At 44.4% G+C, this 19,986-nt stretch overlaps 1 protein-coding gene across 2 annotated transcripts in view; it reads left to right on the plus strand.

Moving 5' to 3' along the window:
• The first annotated feature begins 2,222 nt into the window (after positions 1–2,222).
• The window catches only part of dync1h1 (dynein, cytoplasmic 1, heavy chain 1), a 32,263-nt gene continuing 14,499 nt past the window's right edge, over positions 2,223–19,986 (plus strand). For both annotated transcript variants that reach the window (XM_037695484.1, XM_037695485.1), the window contains exons 1-46: positions 2,223–2,593; positions 3,346–3,433; positions 3,787–3,960; positions 4,057–4,312; positions 4,425–4,611; positions 4,700–4,971; positions 5,065–5,292; positions 5,399–6,052; positions 6,136–6,558; positions 6,683–6,862; positions 6,960–7,109; positions 7,236–7,382; positions 7,538–7,678; positions 7,774–7,950; positions 10,267–10,377; positions 10,469–10,588; positions 10,676–10,915; positions 10,994–11,149; positions 11,264–11,377; positions 11,455–11,565; positions 11,651–11,860; positions 11,955–12,101; positions 12,186–12,352; positions 12,505–12,678; positions 13,346–13,700; positions 13,793–13,987; positions 14,127–14,409; positions 14,513–14,613; positions 14,718–14,877; positions 15,137–15,377; positions 15,472–15,655; positions 15,747–15,959; positions 16,103–16,341; positions 16,432–16,588; positions 16,673–16,897; positions 16,985–17,215; positions 17,318–17,458; positions 17,543–17,776; positions 17,910–18,116; positions 18,206–18,327; positions 18,423–18,588; positions 18,665–18,828; positions 18,911–19,040; positions 19,133–19,266; positions 19,372–19,486; positions 19,568–19,729. In XM_037695484.1, coding sequence (XP_037551412.1) covers positions 2,344–2,593; positions 3,346–3,433; positions 3,787–3,960; positions 4,057–4,312; positions 4,425–4,611; positions 4,700–4,971; positions 5,065–5,292; positions 5,399–6,052; positions 6,136–6,558; positions 6,683–6,862; positions 6,960–7,109; positions 7,236–7,382; positions 7,538–7,678; positions 7,774–7,950; positions 10,267–10,377; positions 10,469–10,588; positions 10,676–10,915; positions 10,994–11,149; positions 11,264–11,377; positions 11,455–11,565; positions 11,651–11,860; positions 11,955–12,101; positions 12,186–12,352; positions 12,505–12,678; positions 13,346–13,700; positions 13,793–13,987; positions 14,127–14,409; positions 14,513–14,613; positions 14,718–14,877; positions 15,137–15,377; positions 15,472–15,655; positions 15,747–15,959; positions 16,103–16,341; positions 16,432–16,588; positions 16,673–16,897; positions 16,985–17,215; positions 17,318–17,458; positions 17,543–17,776; positions 17,910–18,116; positions 18,206–18,327; positions 18,423–18,588; positions 18,665–18,828; positions 18,911–19,040; positions 19,133–19,266; positions 19,372–19,486; positions 19,568–19,729 — 9,036 coding nt within the window. In that variant the 5' untranslated portion in view covers positions 2,223–2,343. The remainder of the gene's footprint in view (positions 2,594–3,345; positions 3,434–3,786; positions 3,961–4,056; positions 4,313–4,424; positions 4,612–4,699; positions 4,972–5,064; positions 5,293–5,398; positions 6,053–6,135; positions 6,559–6,682; positions 6,863–6,959; positions 7,110–7,235; positions 7,383–7,537; positions 7,679–7,773; positions 7,951–10,266; positions 10,378–10,468; positions 10,589–10,675; positions 10,916–10,993; positions 11,150–11,263; positions 11,378–11,454; positions 11,566–11,650; positions 11,861–11,954; positions 12,102–12,185; positions 12,353–12,504; positions 12,679–13,345; positions 13,701–13,792; positions 13,988–14,126; positions 14,410–14,512; positions 14,614–14,717; positions 14,878–15,136; positions 15,378–15,471; positions 15,656–15,746; positions 15,960–16,102; positions 16,342–16,431; positions 16,589–16,672; positions 16,898–16,984; positions 17,216–17,317; positions 17,459–17,542; positions 17,777–17,909; positions 18,117–18,205; positions 18,328–18,422; positions 18,589–18,664; positions 18,829–18,910; positions 19,041–19,132; positions 19,267–19,371; positions 19,487–19,567; positions 19,730–19,986) is intronic.

Raw genomic sequence — 19,986 nt, forward strand, 5'->3', positions numbered from 1 at the left:
ATATGTAGCTTCCAAACAGGCGCTGTAAAAATTGTAAATATGTTTTAACTCAGGGATATGGTGTGCATGCTTTTTATCTTTTCATTTGATGGGCTTTTTTTAAACTATGAACACTCTTTGAAACAGATTTGACTTATTGCTCCTGATATTTATTGAATAAAACACCAAAACTTTAGTGTTTTTCTCTGTTATTTAGATGCGTGTTATATCTTTTGAATTGTGTGTGTGAGCTAGGGTTCTGTGAAACGTTATCTTTATTTTTTTCTACTATTTATGACAACATTCTGATTTGACTCATCCCTAAAAGAGCTGTAATAAATCCAGTTACATTGTTTTCTGTACCTCAGCTGTGTTCTTTGTTTAAATCCGGTCTCTCTAGTAAATGAGTCCTCGAGGCTCAATGAGACTAACCTGGAGAAATAAAGGTTGAATGAAAAATGTGTGTCCTCTTTTATAAAGGGGCCCTAAGGGGAAAAACACACAACCCATCCAAAACAGATGCTGAAATATATCATTTTATGCCATGTACACTTTAATAATTGGTTGGTCTTTACAGTGCTAAAAAGCAAAGTATTTACAGTGGTGGACAAAGTACTCAATTCTAGTATTTAAGTAAAAGTATTGATAGTCGTGGTCAAATCTTAACTACAAGTAAAAGTTGCTCAGTCAAGTTAAAGTACTGAAGTACTTTGGAAAATAAGCGTTCAAAAGTACATGCATTTTAAAAATACTCAAGTATTTAAAAGTACAAATTATATTTTCTAACATCAGTACATTGCTGTATTGTTTTGAATGCTTTTACAGAACCTTGTAACTCTGAAACCACCTGATGATGTATTGACATGTAGAACCACTCTAGCACCACATGCCTTAATAAAACCTGTGAACTACAAATATCTTCCCTGCATTTTACATGTTTGTGGAAAGTCATGGAAATCCTAACAGATGATGCAGATTTAGTCTTTTCCTCAGCTTCGTTATTCATACAGCACATTGTAAAAGTGCACATATTGACAGCAACAACTTAACACAGGAGAGGAAACAGTAACACTGATAACTGAAAGTACTCTCATACTTAACATAAAAGCTTACAAAGCAATGAATGTTCTGCACAGTTGAATCTAGCATGAAACCTGGATCAACAACTGGCCGACTGCATTTAAGAAAAGAAAAACGGCAACACGATTACAAAGCTGCGCCAAAAGGAACAAGTAACAAGAAGAACAAAAAAAGTTTAAATCGTTTCATCTGGACCAGTTTCTTCAAGGGAGAACGTTTCTCCCTTGAAGAAACTGGTCCAGATGAAATGAGTTAACCTTTTTTCTTGTTATCTACCTGGATGATTGAGCTTACAACCGTTCTTCTGAACCATTTTGGCCTTGGTGTCCCCAGGCTGTTTCTGTGAGTAGCAAGTTGGCCATCTGGCCTAAAACATTTGATAGTTATACATGATGATTGATTGTTTTGGACAGATGGGTCCTATTGCATCTTCTGAGATTCCAACAGGAGGTTGGCTTGAAACACAGCAGTGAAGGCTACTGATGGGACAGATCTGGTTGGCAGGCCACAGACTGATGAAGTCTTCTGGATGGAAGATGCAACGTTTCTCCCTTAAAGAAACTGGTCCAGATGAAATGAGTTGACCTTTTTTGTTGTTGTCTACCTGGATGATTGAGCCTACAAACCAAGTAACAATAAGCTTCCTAGAAATGTACTGGAGCTGAAAGTACAACATCTGTCTTTGAAATGTAGTAAAGTGAAAATCATAAGCTCAAAAAACCACAAATACTCAAGTAAAGTAAAGATACTCAGAAATTTACTTGAGTGCAGTACTCAAGTAAATGTACTTCGTTACTGTCCATCACTGAGTATATATAAACATGCAAGAAATAAACATGTCAATAAACCTGCAAAGATTTTTATGAGCCTTGTCTGCAAAACTAACTTCTTATGTGAGTGTCAAATTGTGACAAGCTGTAAACTTTTCACAAAACACAATGACATGTGAAAAACGACGTCATCTACAAACCATAAATCAGTTTTTTTTTTAAAGCATCAAAATTGCTGCATCATTGGACACATAGATACACACTACACCCTCCCTCCCTCTAGCGGGCAAAAACAATTATTTTAACAGCATTTTGGGTGTTGTAGTCTTTCTTCAACGAAGTCTTTTGAGTCACTTATCCATCGAACTACAAGGACCACAATCCTTTGCGCATATAAATGCGTCTGTCACAGCCTCGGTGGTAGACAGCCCTGCTACAGAGCTGTCTACCCGGCTTCGTCTCCGTCGTTTCTTTGTTCACCTTCCAGCCTGTGTCCACCGTTGATTTCATAAAAATGTCGGACGGCGGCGGCACGGAGGAAGGCTCCGGCACTATGGAGGTTTCGGCCGTTCAGACGGTGGCGGATGCCTCGGTGCTGCAGAAGCACCTCCGGAAACTGGTCCCGCTGCTCTTGGAAGATGGCGGCGAGGCCCCGGCCTCGCTGGAAACCGCCCTGGAGGAGAAGAGCTCCGTGGAGCAGATGAGGAAGTTTTTGGCCGATTCCCAGGTTCAGAGTATCTTGGTTGAGAGAAGTGCTCTCAAAGGTACATTAAGTTAAAATTCAAAGAAATGCCTGTCAGATATTCTGTCAAACTCTGGGAGGAGCGATGAATTAACTTGTTTAGCTGGGCATGCACTGTGCAGCGAGTTATTCAACCAGATGTTCAGATTAAACGAGTTTAAGAAACACTTTGCAACAAGAACACATTTAAATCAGTTGCAACAACTACGCCACAGTGGGTGGGGCGGTCCAATGGACCTCGAACCCCTTCAGGAAGTTATGACATATGCATGTCATATAACATGTCATTTGTATTTATTAAATGCTGCTCATTATGCTCGATTGATAACTGTCAGGTTTACTGAACAAATACGAATCAACAAATGCTCTAATTCAAAATGTTTCAAAGTCCTTGCTGCTCTAAAACAATGAGTCTTTGTTCCCACTACAAGTCAGATTGTGTGCACCTTACTGGGCTTTTATCATGTGAACCAGTTTGTCAATAGACGCATTATACTGCACTTCCTTCAGGCTGATGTGTTCAGTTCAGATTGTGAGGAGTTACTTCCTGAGGGTCCTGTGATGGTGCACATCAGCAGCCAGCCTGAGCCTGCAGGTGTTGGATCCGTGCCCACAGTCACCTCCTCATTCTGCTTTAGAACCACAACATCCATGATGCAAAGTGCTCTGGTTTTAGACGTCTGAATTTATTTGCAAGTCGCACCAACAGTATTGAGTCCAGTCTGGGTGTGCAATGACCGTTCAGTTAGAAATTTAACTTTGTTCCTCGTGCAGAGGATGTTGGCGATGAAGGAGAGGAGGAGAAGGAGTCCATCACCTACAACATCAGCATCGACATACACTATGGGATCAAGTCCAATAGGTAAACTCTGTTTTAGTTCACTGAAAGATGTATTTTTTTTAATTACCATATTTTTTTTAACTCTAAGGCACATTTAAAATCCTTTAGTTTTCTCAAAAATCGACAGTGAGCCTTATAATCCGGTGTGCCGTACGTATTAATTCTGGTTGTGCTCACTGACCTCGAAACAATTTTATGTGGTACATGGTGCTAAAAACAAATCTGTTAAAATTAACTTGTTTCCTTGTAATCCAGTGCGTCTTATAGTCTGAAAAATACGGTAAATAAGCTGGAAAACAAAATGTATTTCTTTTAGCACATCTGCCCTAAAATTGCTGTTATTCTCCAAACCCTTCTCCCTGTAACGTCTGCAGCTTGGCTTTGATCAAGAGGACAGGTGTCATCGACGCAGACAAGCCCATATCAACTCAAGTTCGCGTGCTGACCCTTAGTGAGGATTCTCCCTACGAGACTCTCCATTCTTTCATCAGCAACGCAGTCGCTCCTTTCTTCAAGTCCTACATCCGCGAGTCTGGCAAAGCCGATAGGTAATGTTCTCCTAATTGTGATTCACGTGACTCTTGGCATTTAGAAGTGAATATTAAACTGTGCGGGGAATATAAACGTCCTGTCAAACCCTACAGAGATGGGGACAAGATGGCTCCCTCTGTTGAGAAAAAGATTGCGGAGCTGGAGATGGGCCTGCTCCACCTGCAGCAGAACATTGAGATTCCTGAGATCAGCCTGCTCATCCACCCCATCATCACCAACATCACCAAGCAGTGCCATGAGCGTGCAGAGAAGCCCAAGGTCACTGACTTTGGGGACAAAGTTGAAGACCCAACATTCCTGAACCAGCTGCAGTCTGGCGTGAACCGCTGGATCAGGGAGATCCAGAAAGTGAGGACATTTGCTTATTTTTGTCTAAGACACAAGAGATGCCTTTAGGTAGAGACATTAAAGTGAAGAAATGTAAAAACAAGCGTCATGTTCGTTCTTTGCACCCTGCCAGGTGACCAAGCTTGACCGTGACCCGGCCTCGGGCACGGCCCTGCAGGAGATCAGTTTTTGGCTGAATTTGGAAAGAGCCCTGAACAGAATCCAGGAGAAGAGGGAAAGCCCTGAGGTTCTGCTGACTCTGGACATCCTCAAACATGGCAAACGTTTCCATGCTACTGTCAGCTTCGACACAGACACTGGTGAGTGACGAGCTGTTAATTTAAGACCTTCCTTCTTTTCTGTCACAAGTTTAAGTTTGATTGAATAGACCTTTCCATCCCCTCACAGGTCTGAAACAGGCTGTGGAAACGGTGAACGACTACAACCCTCTGATGAAGGACTTCCCTCTCAATGACCTGCTGTCTGCCTCAGAGCTTGATAAGATTCGTCAAGCCCTCATAGCCATTTTTACTCACCTGAAAAAAATAAGGAATACCAAGTATCCCATCCAGAGAGCGCTCCGTCTAGTGGAGGCCATCTCCAGGGACTTGAGTTCCCAGCTTCTCAAGGTGTTGGGCACCAGAAAGCTCATGCATGTTGCTTATGAAGAATTTGAAAAGGTTCGTATGGATGCAGCTAATGGTTTTCTTTCCCCAAAGCCCAAAAAATGATCAACAATTTTCTTCAAATGTCCATAAATCTTCTGTTTGCAGGTGATGGTGGCTTGCTTTGAGGTGTTCCAGACCTGGGAGGACGAGTATGAGAAGTTGCAGGTGCTTCTGAGGGATATTGTGAAGAGGAAAAGGGAGGAGAACCTGAAGATGGTGTGGCGCCTGAGCCCTGCTCACAGGAAGCTCCAGTCCAGGCTGGACCACATGAGGCGTTTCAGAAGGCAACACGAACAGCTGAGGGCCGTCATCGTTCGTGTGCTGAGGCCTCAGGTGAACTACCTGCAGCATCTGCAAGGATTCCATTTGAACCATTTATTATTTGGATATTCCTTCCTTTAGTTAAAACACAAAACTAAATTAACTCCTTTTCTCCCAGGTTTCTGCAGTGCCGCAACACACTGCTGGAGAGCCAGTTGAGCCTGAAGATATGAAGGTAGCAGGAGTTCTCTTTGATGCCGCTGATGCCAACGCTATTGAAGAGGTCAACCTTGCATATGAGAACGTGAAAGAGGTGGATGGCTTGGACGTGTCTAAGGAAGGCATGGAGGCCTGGGAAGCTGCCATGAAGCGCTACGATGAGCGCATCGATCGCGTGGAGACCCGGATCACTGCCCGCCTGCGTGACCAGCTGGGAACAGCCAAGAACGCCAACGAGATGTTCCGCATCTTCTCCCGCTTCAACGCGCTCTTTGTGCGCCCCCACATCCGTGGTGCTATTCGAGAGTACCAGACGCAGCTCATTCAGCGCGTGAAAGATGACATCGAGTCTCTGCACGACAAGTTCAAAGTCCAGTACCCTCAAAGCCAGGCCTGTAAGATGAGCCACGTGCGGGACCTGCCGCCTGTGTCTGGCTCCATCATCTGGGCCAAACAGATTGACCGTCAGCTGACCGCGTACATGAAGAGGGTGGAGGACGTTTTAGGAAAGGGCTGGGAAAACCACGTGGAGGGGCTGAAGCTAAAACAGGACGGGGATAGCTTCAGAGCTAAGCTGAACACTCAAGAGATATTTGATGACTGGGCTCGCAAGGTACAAAGAAATGTTGTTTTTATAAATTATATTTTTCGACGTCTTGAAAACGTCTCATGTTTTGCTTTTCTTTCGTAAACCAGGTGCAGCAGCGTAACCTCGGTGTATCTGGCCGGATCTTCACCATTGAGAACACTCGTGCACGTGGAAGGACAGGAAACATGCTCAAACTCAAAGTCAACTTCCTCCCAGAAATCATCACCTTATCCAAAGAAGTCCGCAACCTCAAGTGGCTGAGCTTCCGCGTTCCTTTGGCCATCGTCAACAAAGCCCACCAGGCCAATCAGCTGTACCCGTTTGCCATTTCTTTGATCGAGAGCGTGCGCACGTATGAGCGTACGTGTGAGAAAGTGGAGGAGCGGTCCTCCATCTCTCTGCTGGTGGCTGGGCTGAAGAAAGAGGTTCAGGCTCTCATCACTGAGGGCATCACTCTGGTCTGGGAGTCCTACAAGCTGGACCCGTACGTCCAGAGGCTGGCAGAGACCGTCTTCAACTTCCAGGAGAAGGTCAGGGTCATACTTTAGTTGTTTACTTGCAGTATAAAGGAGTCACTCATTTAATCAAATATGTCAAACGTGTTTTCAGTGTTTCTGCTGCTCATTTTTAAAATGTGTATTTTTAATTTTTTAGGTTGACGACCTCTTGCTGATCGAAGAGAAAATAGATCTGGAGGTCCGCTCTCTTGATACTTGCATGTTTGACCAGAAGACCTTCTCCGACATCCTCAGCCGTGTCCAGAAAGCTGTGGATGACCTCAATCTGCACTCTTACTCCAACTTACCCATTTGGGTCAATAAGCTGGACATTGAGGTACGTAGGTCAAAATAAAAAGGCTGAGGACGCAGCAGCTTCTGTTTTCTCCTGTCAGGAGCGTCGTGCGTGCTACTAAACTACATTTTGGTGTTAGATTGAACGCATCCTGGGAGTGCGACTTCAGGCTGGTCTGAAGGCTTGGACCCAGGTGCTTCGTGGACAAGCGGAAGACAAAGCTGATGTGGACATGGACACAGAGGCTCCACAAGCCGGTCACAAACCTGGAGGAGAGCCGAAGATCAAGGTGACTGTTGTATTAGTTACGCTGCTGCTTCATGTCAGGTTTAAAGTTAAATGTTGGTGCATCTCTGGATGCAGAGAAACATCTGTTAGCACACCAGATGTTTTTATTTTGTTGTTGTTTTTCTAGAACGTTGTCCACGAGCTGAGGATTACCAACCAGGTGATCTATTTGAATCCACCAATCGAAGACTGCCGCCACAAACTCTACCAAGAGATGTTTGCCTGGGAGAACATCATCCTTTTCTTGCCCAGGATCCAGAGCCAGAGATACCAGGTGAAGACCGTTGTGGGTGTCACTGGGGAATCTTTGAGGTGTCGGTCAAACTGTTCAGAACAAGTTCCTGAACATGGTTTTGCTCGTATGTTTGGTTGCAGTTTCCTTTTGTACCTTTGTGGTCTGATCTAAACCCATTCATCTCTTCTCACCAGGTGGGCGTCCACTATGAGCTTTCAGAGGAGGAGAAGTTCTACCGCAACACTCTGACCAGGATGCCAGATGGTCCTGCAGCCTTGGAGGAAGCCTACAGTGCAGTGGGGGACATTGTCAGTGAGGTGGAGCAGTACGTCAAGGTGAGAGCCTGCATGTACCACACAATGAAAACGTGTTGCACACCAACAGCTGCTGACTGAACAAAACTGCTCCGGTCTTTGGTTCCCGTGTCCAGGTGTGGCTGCAGTACCAGTGTCTGTGGGACATGCAAGCTGAAAACATCTACAATCGTCTTGGTGAGGACCTCACCAAATGGCAGGCCCTGCTGGTCCAGATCCGCAAAGCACGTGGAACTTTTGACAACGCTGAGACTCGCAAAGAATTTGGACCCGTCATCATTGATTACGGCAAGGTAAAGATTCACATCTTTAAAACGAGGTTTATTTTCTCTGGGAGAAACTTAAAATTACTTTTTGTCTAGGGATGTGCGATATGGCATAAAATTCCTATCATAATATTTGTTTGATGGGTGGTGGTAACGATATATATATATCATATGTTTTTGGTATAAAACTTGCAATAAGGAATGAAAAAAGCATAGGGTGTTATTTTGCCAGCACTTATTTTGAAAACTGCTATACCACAAAATAATCTCAATTAAGAAAATTCCACCACTAGGTCCAGAGAGTTTAAATAATTATGACTCGTAAAAGGCAGGAAATAATAAACACAGAAAATAAATGTGGTTTACAATAATATTTATTTTAACATAAATAAGGGGTTTCCCTTTAAACTTTTATCCATATGTGGCTAACTAAATATTCAACGTGAACTTGAAACACCATTTTAGGCGGACAAACACTCATAACACTGCAACCGTTCACTGCAACCCATATAATGCATTTAATCTGAAACACCAACGGTAATAATCCGAACAGGATCGGGTTTCAGGTTTAAAGTTAACAGCATCATAAAAATATTAATTCTTAGGAAGTGACCCAGTGACACAGGATACTTAATGCTGTTAGTCGCCCTCACATGCACTAAAGAGAAAAAAACACAATCAAAAAACTGGGCGGACTAACAAAAGAAAAAACAAAACTCTTAAGAAGGACAGCAGGAAACTGTGATAAACTGTAAAAACACGAGACACGAGATTACTAAATACAATCATTTTAATCAAATCAGTCTCTTAAAAACAATTAAAAAATCACTGCGCACCTGTAGCGTCTAATAAGCCAACACCCAGTCACTGCAAATCCAGAAAAGTGCCGACAAGTGTGGCCCTACCAGACAAAATAAAAATATCAACAAAACCGCATAATACAATTAAAAAACCCAGAAACTCACAAGCTTACCTGTGGCGTCGAACCACCCCACGCCCAGGCAGTCCCGCTTCAATCTCCTCTTGTTAAAACTGTGTGGTCCTGTTGTAAAAATATCACACGTCAGAATAAATCAACTGTTTAAAAACAATCAATACCTTTAAACACAAACCTACCGCAATCACATGCACCACAGCATGCGTGAACCCAGCACACACCTGGCCACTCACAGGAAACTGCACCCTCCCATCAACACTGCCAACTTCCCTTTTATAGAGGCTTAGACCACAGGGAAATTGTGACACCCTGTGGTGCCATCTGTTACATAATAAACAAATCAAGTATTGGGCTTCTTTCTTGTAGTGCAAAACAGTGCAAAAGATATCAAATGTAGTTTTAGCCATAAGTTTTAAACAAAAGAATGTTGTTAACTCTTAACAGTTTCCAGTATTCTCACTTAAGTAATGAACAGCAACAGAGCAGCATTTTACACTGAAGCACTTAACAAAACTCAAATTCAAAATCTCGCTGTCATTTATTAGAGTCTAAAGATTGTTGGCCAAGAACACCAGCTTGTCCACAGTCTCTGGCTTTAACAGAGACCAGTGGCATGAAACCATGTTGCCACTAACGCTGCATGCCCTTTCTGAAGGAGCATTCATGGCTGGAATACAAAGGTATTTCTTGGCCATTCTTGGAAAATTATCCTGGTGCAGTCTCCACCTGTCCAGTTGGTCAGTTTCTGACAGACGAAGGTTTGGCTTCAAAAGCAAAGGAGGAGGGATTCCTCAAGTGGACGTCTCCTTCTGCTTTAAGGAGAGCTGACACAAAATGGCGACCAGTTTCCTCTGTAGTTTTGACCAGAGAGAGTCTCGCAGTAAAATCACACAACACAGCGTTCTTTTCATAGATCAGAGAGCAGGTTTAACCCTTTTTATTTAGCAAAAATACACTTTCTAAAGCTGACCAATGCTTACTTTAACTTTCGATGGAACACAGCGTTTTGCGCTTGCATATCCAAATACAGCAAGAGTACAGCAAGCCGGCCGAGGTTAGCATGTAGCTTCGCTACTTAGCTCTAGAAGAAAACAGACTTTAACACCATTTACACAGTTTTCAACTCAACAAAATGAAACTATTAAATCTGACAAGTCTGATTTTACATCAGACACCGCATTACTGCGGTTAGCCGGTAGAAGACAGATCTCTATCGTAGGCTAAACGTCTATCGTTTCTACCGTGCACCGCATGTATCGCACATTCCTACTTTTGTCTAACAAATTAAAATGTAGTTCAAAGTAGGTTTTTTTTTTCCCTCCCATTTTTAGAATGAAGTGATATTTCCTTCAAGTCTGTATTTGTTTTTAAAACCATGTTATATTTGTATTTGCTCGTGTCATCAGGTCCAGTCTAAGGTGAACTTGAAATATGACTCCTGGCACAAAGAAGTTCTGAGCAAGTTTGGTCAGATGCTCGGCCAAAACATGCAGGACTTCCACGCTCAGATCTCCAAGGTACATTAGGATCTAAAAAAGAGAGAGCAAGTTAAAGTGCAGCATTGATGCTGGAGAAAATAAAAATCTCCTGTTCTGTGTTCCTCATCAGTCTCGACAAGATCTTGAACAACATTCGGTGGACACAGCTAGCACCTCGGATGCTGTTGAGTTCATAACGTATGTCCAGACCCTGAAGCGCAAGATTAAACAGTTTGAGAAGAATGTGGAGGTAAGTAATCAGTTGGTGTCCACTTCTACTTTTTTATTTAAAATTTAAAAACAAAGCTCTAACGTGTTCTCACCATCTCACTTGTAGATGTTCAGAAACGGACAGCGTTTGCTGGAGAAGCAAAGATTCCAGTTCCCTCCATCTTGGCTCTACATTGACAACATCGAAGGTGAGTGGGGTGCGTTCAGTGACATCATGAAGCGCAAAGACACGGCCATCCAGCAGCAAGTGGCCAACCTTCAGATGAAGATTGTCCAAGAGGACAAAGCTGTGGAGAACCGTACAACGGACCTGCTTAACGACTGGGAGAAGACCAAGCCTGTTGCTGTGAGCAGATCTTTTCTCTAAACGACAACACGAGGGAAATCAAATCATGTTTAATTGTTTCACACTTTGGCTCTGTAGGGTAACCTTCGTCCAGAGGAGGCTCTTCAATCTCTGACAATCTATGAAGGCAACTTCAGCCGGCTGAAGGTTGAACGAGAGAAGTGTGCTCGTGCCAAAGAGGCCCTGGAGCTCACTGATACTGGTCTACTCAGTGGGAGTGAAGAGAGAGTGCAGGTAACGTCTGCATGCTTTGAAAACACTTCTGATGAAGCTGTACCTCCTACTTGTTCCCTTCTTGTTTTTAACCTAATTCTAAATGTTTGTTTTTCGGCATGTTTTTGGTATCAGGTGGCCCTGGAGGAGCTGCATGACCTGAAAGAGGTGTGGTCTGAGCTGTCAAAGGTGTGGGAACAGATCGACCAAATGAAGGAGCAGCCATGGGTTTCTGTGCAGCCTCGCAAGGTACCACAACCAAACGTGAAAGCAGTTGTCCCTGATGCCCTGACTGCACGAACTTCATCTGTATCTTGTGTACGCAGCTTCGCCAAAATCTGGACGCTCTTCTGAACCAGCTGAAGAACTTCCAAGCAAGACTGAGACAATATGCATCCTATGAGTATGTTCAGAGGCTGCTGAAGGGATACCTGAAGGTCGGCACTAGCTGTTCCCACTAAATGCACATTTTGACCTAAATGGGAGGACGTTATTCACCATCCTTTATGTATCTCCCTCCAGGTCAACATGCTGGTGATCGAGCTTAAATCAGAGGCTCTGAAGGATCGCCACTGGAAGCAGTTGATGAAGCGTCTACATGTGAACTGGGTCCTGTCAGAGCTGACCCTGGGACAGATCTGGGATGTGGATCTGCAGAAGAATGAGATGGTGGTGAAAGATGTCCTCCTGGTAGCACAAGGAGAGATGGCTTTGGAGGAGTTCCTTAAACAGGTGAAGACGAGGAGTTCACAGGAGCAGAGGAGCTTATTTCTGGACATCAGCAGCTTTCAGTGAGTGAATTACCTAAATGTTGCGATTTTTCCAGATTCGTGAAGTGTGGAACTCCTATGAACTTGACTTGGTGAACTACCAAAACAAGTGCCGTCTGATCAGAGGCTGGGATGACCTCTTCAACAAAGTCAAGGAACACATCAACAGCGTCTCTGCCATGAAGCTGTCCCCTTACTACAAGGTGAATACATTTAAGTATGGTTTGTTAAGCTGATGTTCTGAGCTGTTTTAAATCTATTTTCTTCTCTTTTCTACCACCTCTCAGGTTTTTGAGGAAGATGCCCTGAGCTGGGAAGATAAACTCAACCGGATCATGGCCCTCTTTGACGTTTGGATTGACGTTCAGCGTCGCTGGGTTTATCTGGAAGGCATCTTCACCGGCAGTGCTGACATTAAACATCTGCTGCCGGTAGAAACCCAGAGGTTCCAGAGGTGAACTGAGCAAAGTCAAATTCATATGAAGAAAATGCCACAAATTATATCGGAACAATAGCGACTTCTAATAAATGTTAATCTCCAAAATGGTCATGTTGTGTTAATGCATTCTGTCCATTCACTGAAGTGTTGTCTGTCTCCATCTGCAGCATCAGCACAGAGTTTCTGGCTCTGATGAAGAAGGTGACCAAGTCTCCTTTGGTGATGGATGTGCTGAACATTCAGGGAGTGCAGAGATCCCTGGAGCGACTGGCTGACCTCCTGGGAAAAATCCAAAAAGCTCTTGGAGAATACCTGGAGAGGGAGAGATCGTCATTCCCAAGGTAAGAAAAAGTCCCAGGTGTATTATTTGACTGCACGCTCATATTTAAATTAACATGTCAGTAATGATGTTGAATACTAAGAAACAGGTTTTAAGATTTAAGTTGTGCTGATTCAAACGTTCAAGTACATCAATTAGGCTTGTCACGATAAACAATAAATCAATTAATCACATGATAAACCTCCAAGCTCCAAAATTCACGGTTGAAACCCATGCTTTTGTGTAAAAAGTTTGTTTTTCTGTGTAAAAAGAAGCTGAGAACTTGTTTACTAATTTTTTTATTTTTTTTTTAATTAAAATCTTTGTGTGAAAAATGCTATGCTAAAGAGCTCAAACCACACCGAGCGTCCGCCATTTTTAGAACCATAAAACAGGAAGGAGAGACAGCCCATGTCACGTCAAGGGGCCTCCCTACCTTTTTTCATAAAGACGCTTCTTGCTCCCTCACTATCCATCCTTCGGTTCAAACAGTCTTATACTGACGTCCTGTGGTCAAAAAATGGTACTACACACAAAACAACAAACACGTCTTCTTAAATTTGACAATAATTACTAATTATTGTCAAATTTCTAACAATATTATCGTTTATCGCAGTAATTTCTAAGACAATTAATTGCCCAGCAAAATTTGTTATCGTGACAGGCCTAACATCAATTTCTGTTGACAGGTTCTACTTTGTGGGAGACGAGGACTTGCTGGAGATCATTGGCAACAGCAAGAATGTGGCCAAACTCCAGAAGCACTTCAAGAAAATGTTTGCTGGTGTCTCCAGCATCTTGCTGAATGAGGACAACACCGAGGTGCTGGGAATCTCCTCCCGTGAGGGAGAGGAGGTGCTCTACAAGACCCCAGTCTCCATCACACAGCACCCAAAGATCAACGAATGGCTCACACTGGTGGAGAAGGAGATGAGGGTGACGCTGGCCAAGCTGCTGGCTGAGTCGGTCACTGAGGTCACAGCCTTCAACAAGGGCACCGCCATCGACCTGAACCAGTACATCAACTGGATTGATTGTTACCAGGTTGGCACCAATCAAATGATGATTTACATGATTACAAACACGGAAATGTGCTTCTGTTGTTATTTCACTTTATTACTGTCTTTGTTCTACAGGCCCAGCTGGTGGTCTTGTCCGCCCAGATTGCCTGGTCTGAGAACGTCGAGTCAGCTTTGACCACCGTCTCCGGTGGTGGGGACATGTCACCCATGCAAGGAGTGCTGTCAAATGTGGAGGCCACTCTCAACGTGTTGGCTGACACCGTCCTGATGGAGCAACCTCCACTCCGACGGAGGAAACTGGAACACCTGGTTAGTATCGTTTATCGACTAGTAATGGTTTGCGTTTATTATAAAACTATTGAAGATGCAAGTTATTGGAGCATCTCATCGTCTAAATTAATGTTTTCTGTGATGAACTGTCTTGGATTTTCTTGCTGTCCGTTCTTAGATCACGGAGTTGGTGCACCAGCGTGACGTGACCCGGACTTTAATCAGGAACAAGATCGACAACCCCAAGTCCTTTGAGTGGCTCAGCCAGATGCGCTTCTACTTTGACCCCAAGCAGACGGACGTCCTGCAGCAGCTGTCCATTCAGATGGCGAACGCCAAGTTCAACTACGGCTTCGAGTACTTGGGTGTTCAGGACAAACTCGTCCAGACTCCGCTGACAGACCGCTGCTATCTCACCATGACCCAAGCTCTGGAGGCTCGACTGGGAGGATCACCATTTGGTATGGAAGTTGAATAGAGTAATCTTTTGAATAGAGTATTTTAAATAAATACATTTGTTTAAAAGTGTTGCATGTTAAATGACTCAGTGTGAACTGCCTTCAGGTCCTGCTGGCACCGGAAAGACAGAGTCGGTGAAAGCCCTCGGTCACCAGCTTGGCCGCTTCGTGCTGGTCTTCAACTGTGACGAAACCTTCGACTTCCAGGTACGGCTGTAGACGTTTATCTTCACAAGCCTTAAAACATTAATTATAATCCTTTTTCACCGATTAATGTACAGTTTTAAATATTTAAATGTTTCCTTTTTCAGGCTATGGGCCGTATCTTCGTTGGTCTGTGCCAGGTGGGGGCCTGGGGGTGCTTTGACGAGTTCAATCGTCTGGAAGAGAGAATGCTGTCTGCCGTCTCCCAGCAGGTCCAGTACATCCAGGTGGCCCTGAGAGAACACAGCAACCCCAACAGAGACAAGAGTGTGTAACAGTGTTGTTTTTTCCAACAAAATATTCATACGTTTGGAGAAACTGCTTTAAGCGCTTCTTAAAAGCAGCACATCGACTGATAGTTCAGTGTGAGGCTGGCCTGAAAACTGAAGTTTTCTTGAGAAGATGTTTGAAGTCCGTATCAGTTTTGTTTTGAATTGGACCATTATGTTTACTTTTCACTGTGTTATCCACATCATGTTAAACTGAAAATACCTCTGTCCAGCTTAAAGACTTTGTGTTGTCTCAGGTGTGCCCATCACCACGGAGCTCCTGAACAAACAGGTGAAGGTGAGCCCAGACATGGCCATCTTCATCACCATGAACCCTGGCTACGCCGGCCGTTCCAACCTGCCCGACAACCTGAAGAAGCTGTTCCGCAGCTTGGCCATGACGAAGCCCGACCGTCAGCTCATCGCACAGGTCATGCTGTACTCACAAGGCTTCCGGACTGCTGAGATCCTCGCCAAGAAGATCGTACCCTTCTTCAAGTGTGTTTCCAGTGTGAAGCATATGAAACCATTTAGAGAATGCGGTTGTTGTTTTTTTTTTTGTCCCCCTCTGATATATTCTCTTGATTTTCAGATTGTGCGATGAGCAGCTGTCATCCCAGAGCCATTATGACTTTGGTCTCCGTGCCCTCAAGAGCGTGCTCATCAGTGCCGGCAATGTCAAGCGTGAGCGCATTCAGAAAATCAAAAGGGAGAAGCTTGAACGTGGGGAGGTCGTCGATGAGAACGACATCGCCGAGAACCTTCCTGAGCAGGAGGTAACCATGAACTCTCAAGTCAAGTTGTATTTACCGTAGTACTTTTGTTTTCTGAGTCAGACACGAGTAACTTTGTTTCCACCTGATTTAGATTCTGATCCAGAGTGTGTGTGAGACCATGGTCCCCAAGTTGGTGGCTGAGGACATCCCTCTGCTGTTCAGCTTGCTGTCGGACGTCTTCCCCGGAGTTCAGTACCTGCGTGGAGAGATGACGGCCTTAAGGGAGGAGCTCAAGAAGGTCTGCACAGAGATGTATCTCACCTACGGAGATGGTGACGATGTTGGTAGCATGTGGGTGGAGAAGGTATGACATGTTTTGTTCTGTGCGTAAGATTTACTCCAACTTGGGGTTCAAGTGAAGCTTGGGACCTAAAAATTTCTGGTACAGTGCTCTGAGACAACTTCATAAATAACTGAATGAAAATATGTTTAATGGACGTCGTCCAGGTGCTCCAGCTCTACCAGATCACACAGATCAACCACGGTCTGATGATGGTGGGGCCTTCTGGCAGTGGCAAGTCTATGGCATGGAGGGTGCTGCTCAAAGCCCTGGAACGACTGGAGGGAATTGAGGGCGTGGCGCACATTATTGACCCCAAGGCCATCAGCAAAGACCACCTTTATGGAACCCTCGACCCCAATACCCGTGAATGGACTGACGGCTTGTTCACTCACATCCTCCGGAAGTAAGTCCAGTTTATTAATTGAAGAAATCTTGTTAAGTTTTGACAACTTTTAAAAAGAACTTTTGTTTAATACCTTTTTGTAAATTTCAGGATCATTGACAATGTTAGAGGTGAACTGCAGAAGCGTCAGTGGATCATTTTTGATGGTGACGTCGACCCAGAGTGGGTTGAAAATCTGAACTCTGTGCTGGATGACAACAAGCTGCTCACTCTGCCAAACGGAGAGCGTCTCAGCTTACCACCAAATGTGAGAGCACAGCGCTTTAGACCCAGACATCTGTTGGTGCTGCAGAGCTCGTTTATTTATCTTGGTGTTCTTTGGTCTTTTCAGGTGCGTGTGATGTTTGAAGTGCAAGACCTGAAATATGCAACCCTTGCCACTGTGTCCCGCTGCGGCATGGTCTGGTTCAGTGAAGATGTCCTCAGCACCGACATGATCTTCAACAATTTCCTGTACCGCCTTCGCAGCATCCCACTGGATGAGGGGGAGGATGAGGCTCAGCGCAATAGGAAAGGCACCGAGGATGAGGAGGAGACTGCTTCTCCAATGCTGCAGGTCCTTAATGGAGCACAAAAAGCTTAAAAACAAACCACAACCTGTCACACGTGGATCTATACTGATGTTTGTGTGTCTTTAAACTAGACCCAGAGAGATGCTGCAGCAATCCTGCAGCCCTATTTCACCTCCACAGGCCTAGTGATCAAGGCCTTGGAGCACGCTTCAAAGATAGAGCACATCATGGACTTCACCCGCCTGCGTTGTTTGGGCTCACTGTTCTCCATGCTGCACCAAGCCTGCCGTAACGTGGCTCTGTACAACAACAACCACCCAGACTTCCCCATGCCCATCGACCAGCTGGAGAGATACATGCAGGTGGAGTCTATAATCTGTTCTCTATAAAATTGTTCATTTATTACATCAACAGATCGTACTGTATGTTCTTAAAACTGATCTTTGTTTTTGTTCCTCCCACAGAGGTATTTGATCTACGCCGTGCTCTGGTCCTTCTCTGGTGACGGACGATTGAAGATGAGGGCAGAGCTTGGAGAATACATCCGTCGCATAACCACCGTGCCCCTCCCCTCCGCTCCGAATGTACCCATCATTGACTATGAGGTACAGCCTCTTCCCTTTTCGTGATTTATTTTTATTTAAAATCGGTAAAAATAAAAAGATAAACATGTTTTTATACTTGTTTAGGTGTGCATCTCAGGTGAGTGGCAGTCCTGGCAGGGCAAAGTGCCCCAGATTGAAGTGGAAACCCACAAAGTGGCATCCCCAGATGTTGTCGTTCCTACGCTGGACACTGTTCGCCACGAAGCTTTGCTTTACACGTGGCTAGCAGAGCACAAACCACTAGTGCTGTGTGGACCCCCTGGTTCTGGAAAGACGATGACGCTGTTCAGTGCCCTCAGGGCTTTGCCTGACATGGAGGTGAGACTGAACCGAACTCAACATTTGTGTTTTACTGCACTGGACCTGTTGCGTGTTTGATTTTGTCAAATTATTCAGAGCTCGACTAAAACTAGGGACATTAATGGCTGTAATTCTCATATTCCTCTGTCAGGTTGTTGGTCTGAACTTCTCCAGTGCCACCACACCTGAACTACTTTTAAAGACCTTTGACCATTACTGCGAGTACCGTCGCACCCCTAACGGTGTGGTCCTCGCCCCAGTCCAGCTGGGCAAGTGGCTGGTGTTGTTCTGTGATGAGATCAATCTGCCAGACATGGACAAGTACGGCACTCAGAGAGTCATCTCCTTCCTCAGACAGGTGTGATCTTCCACAGTTGGCCATCTCTTGACTGTTGGGGTTTAATAAAGAGAACCGTGTCAAATGTTTCAATCCTCGTGTTTTTGTAGATGGTAGAACATGGAGGCTTCTATCGCACTTCAGACCAGACTTGGGTTAAACTGGAGAGGATTCAGTTTGTTGGAGCCTGTAATCCTCCCACTGATCCTGGCAGGAAACCTCTCACTCACAGGTAAAATCACCTGACGATGTAAAGTTGTGTTTTAGCTGGAGATGCTACAACAGCAAAAATGATGTTAAATAAAAGTTGTGGTGTTTTCTCACCAGGTTCCTGCGTCACGTTCCCGTGGTGTACGTGGACTATCCAGGCCCGGCCTCTCTGACCCAGATTTATGGAACTTTCAACCGTGCGATGTTGCGTCTCATCCCATCCCTGCGAACTTATGCTGAACCTCTCACTGCTGCGATGGTTGAATTTTACACCATGTCTCAGGTAGAGGACATGCCTCAGTGGGCAGTCATTTATATTATCGCCCATTTGTTGACTTTTCTTTTTAAATTGCCCTCAGGAGCGGTTTACCCAGGACATTCAACCCCATTACATCTACTCTCCAAGAGAGATGACTCGCTGGGTGAGGGGCATCTTTGAGGCCCTGCGCCCACTTGAGACTCTACCTGTTGAGGGTCTCATTCGCATCTGGGCACATGAAGCTCTCCGCCTCTTTCAGGATAGGTTGGTGAAACGCCTCTTCAGAACCTTTGTTGAGTAGCCATTTTAAAAGTGACCAAATGGGATGATTCTGTTTGTTTTTTAGGCTTGTAGGTGATGATGAAAGGAGGTGGACAGATGAAAACATCGACATCGTTGCTCTCAAACACTTCCCTAACATCGATAAGGAGAAGGCTGTGAACAGGCCTATCCTCTACAGCAACTGGCTCTCCAAGGTGAGTTAGAGATGTGATTGTTTCCTGAATTATGAGAAATCATCTCAAGCTTTTTGTCCACTTTTTATTCACTGCCTTGGCTTTGTGTGCAGGACTACATCCCAGTAGAACAGGAGGAACTGAGGGACTACGTGAAGGCCCGTCTGAAGGTTTTCTATGAGGAGGAGCTTGATGTTCCTTTGGTTCTCTTCAATGAAGTGCTGGACCACGTCCTAAGAATTGATCGGTAAGTAATGTCTTCTGAGCTTGTGTAAGCAGTGGTGTTCATCAATTCCTGAAAGTTTAGGATTCAGAGTCGGTTACAAACATTCATATTCTTTTCATTTTGCAGAATTTTCCGTCAGCCTCAGGGCCATCTCCTGTTGATCGGTGTCAGCGGAGCAGGAAAGACGACACTTTCTCGCTTTGTGGCCTGGATGAACGGACTGAGTGTCTATCAGATCAAGGTTTGTAGCTAAATGTCTTTTTTTTACTTGTATTTCTACATTTGCATGTCTTTTTATCGATTCTTGTTTTTGTCTTATTAGGTGCACAGGAAATACACTGGGGAGGACTTTGATGAAGACCTGCGTACAGTGCTGCGGCGCTCAGGTTGCAAGAATGAGAAGATCGCCTTCATCATGGATGAGTCAAACGTGCTGGATTCTGGATTCCTTGAGAGGATGAACACGTTGCTGGCCAATGGAGAGGTAACTTGAAGCCATTATTTGTTGCACCGTGTTCATTATGGGAAGTGTTCTGTACTCGGTGAGAAGAACAACCGCAGCTTGAATATGCTTATGATTTCTGATAGGGATGCACGATATTATCAGCAGGGTATCAGTATCGGCCGATATTGGCTATAAAGTTAAACATCGGCCATTCCATCAAAATAACTCACCGATATAAAAGACGCTGTTTATATATATATATATATATATATATATATATATATATATATATATAT

This window comes from Nematolebias whitei, chromosome 21 (genome assembly GCF_014905685.2).
Source record: "Nematolebias whitei isolate Nwh7 chromosome 21, NemWhi1, whole genome shotgun sequence".
Classification (NCBI taxonomy): Eukaryota; Metazoa; Chordata; class Actinopteri; order Cyprinodontiformes; family Rivulidae; genus Nematolebias; species Nematolebias whitei.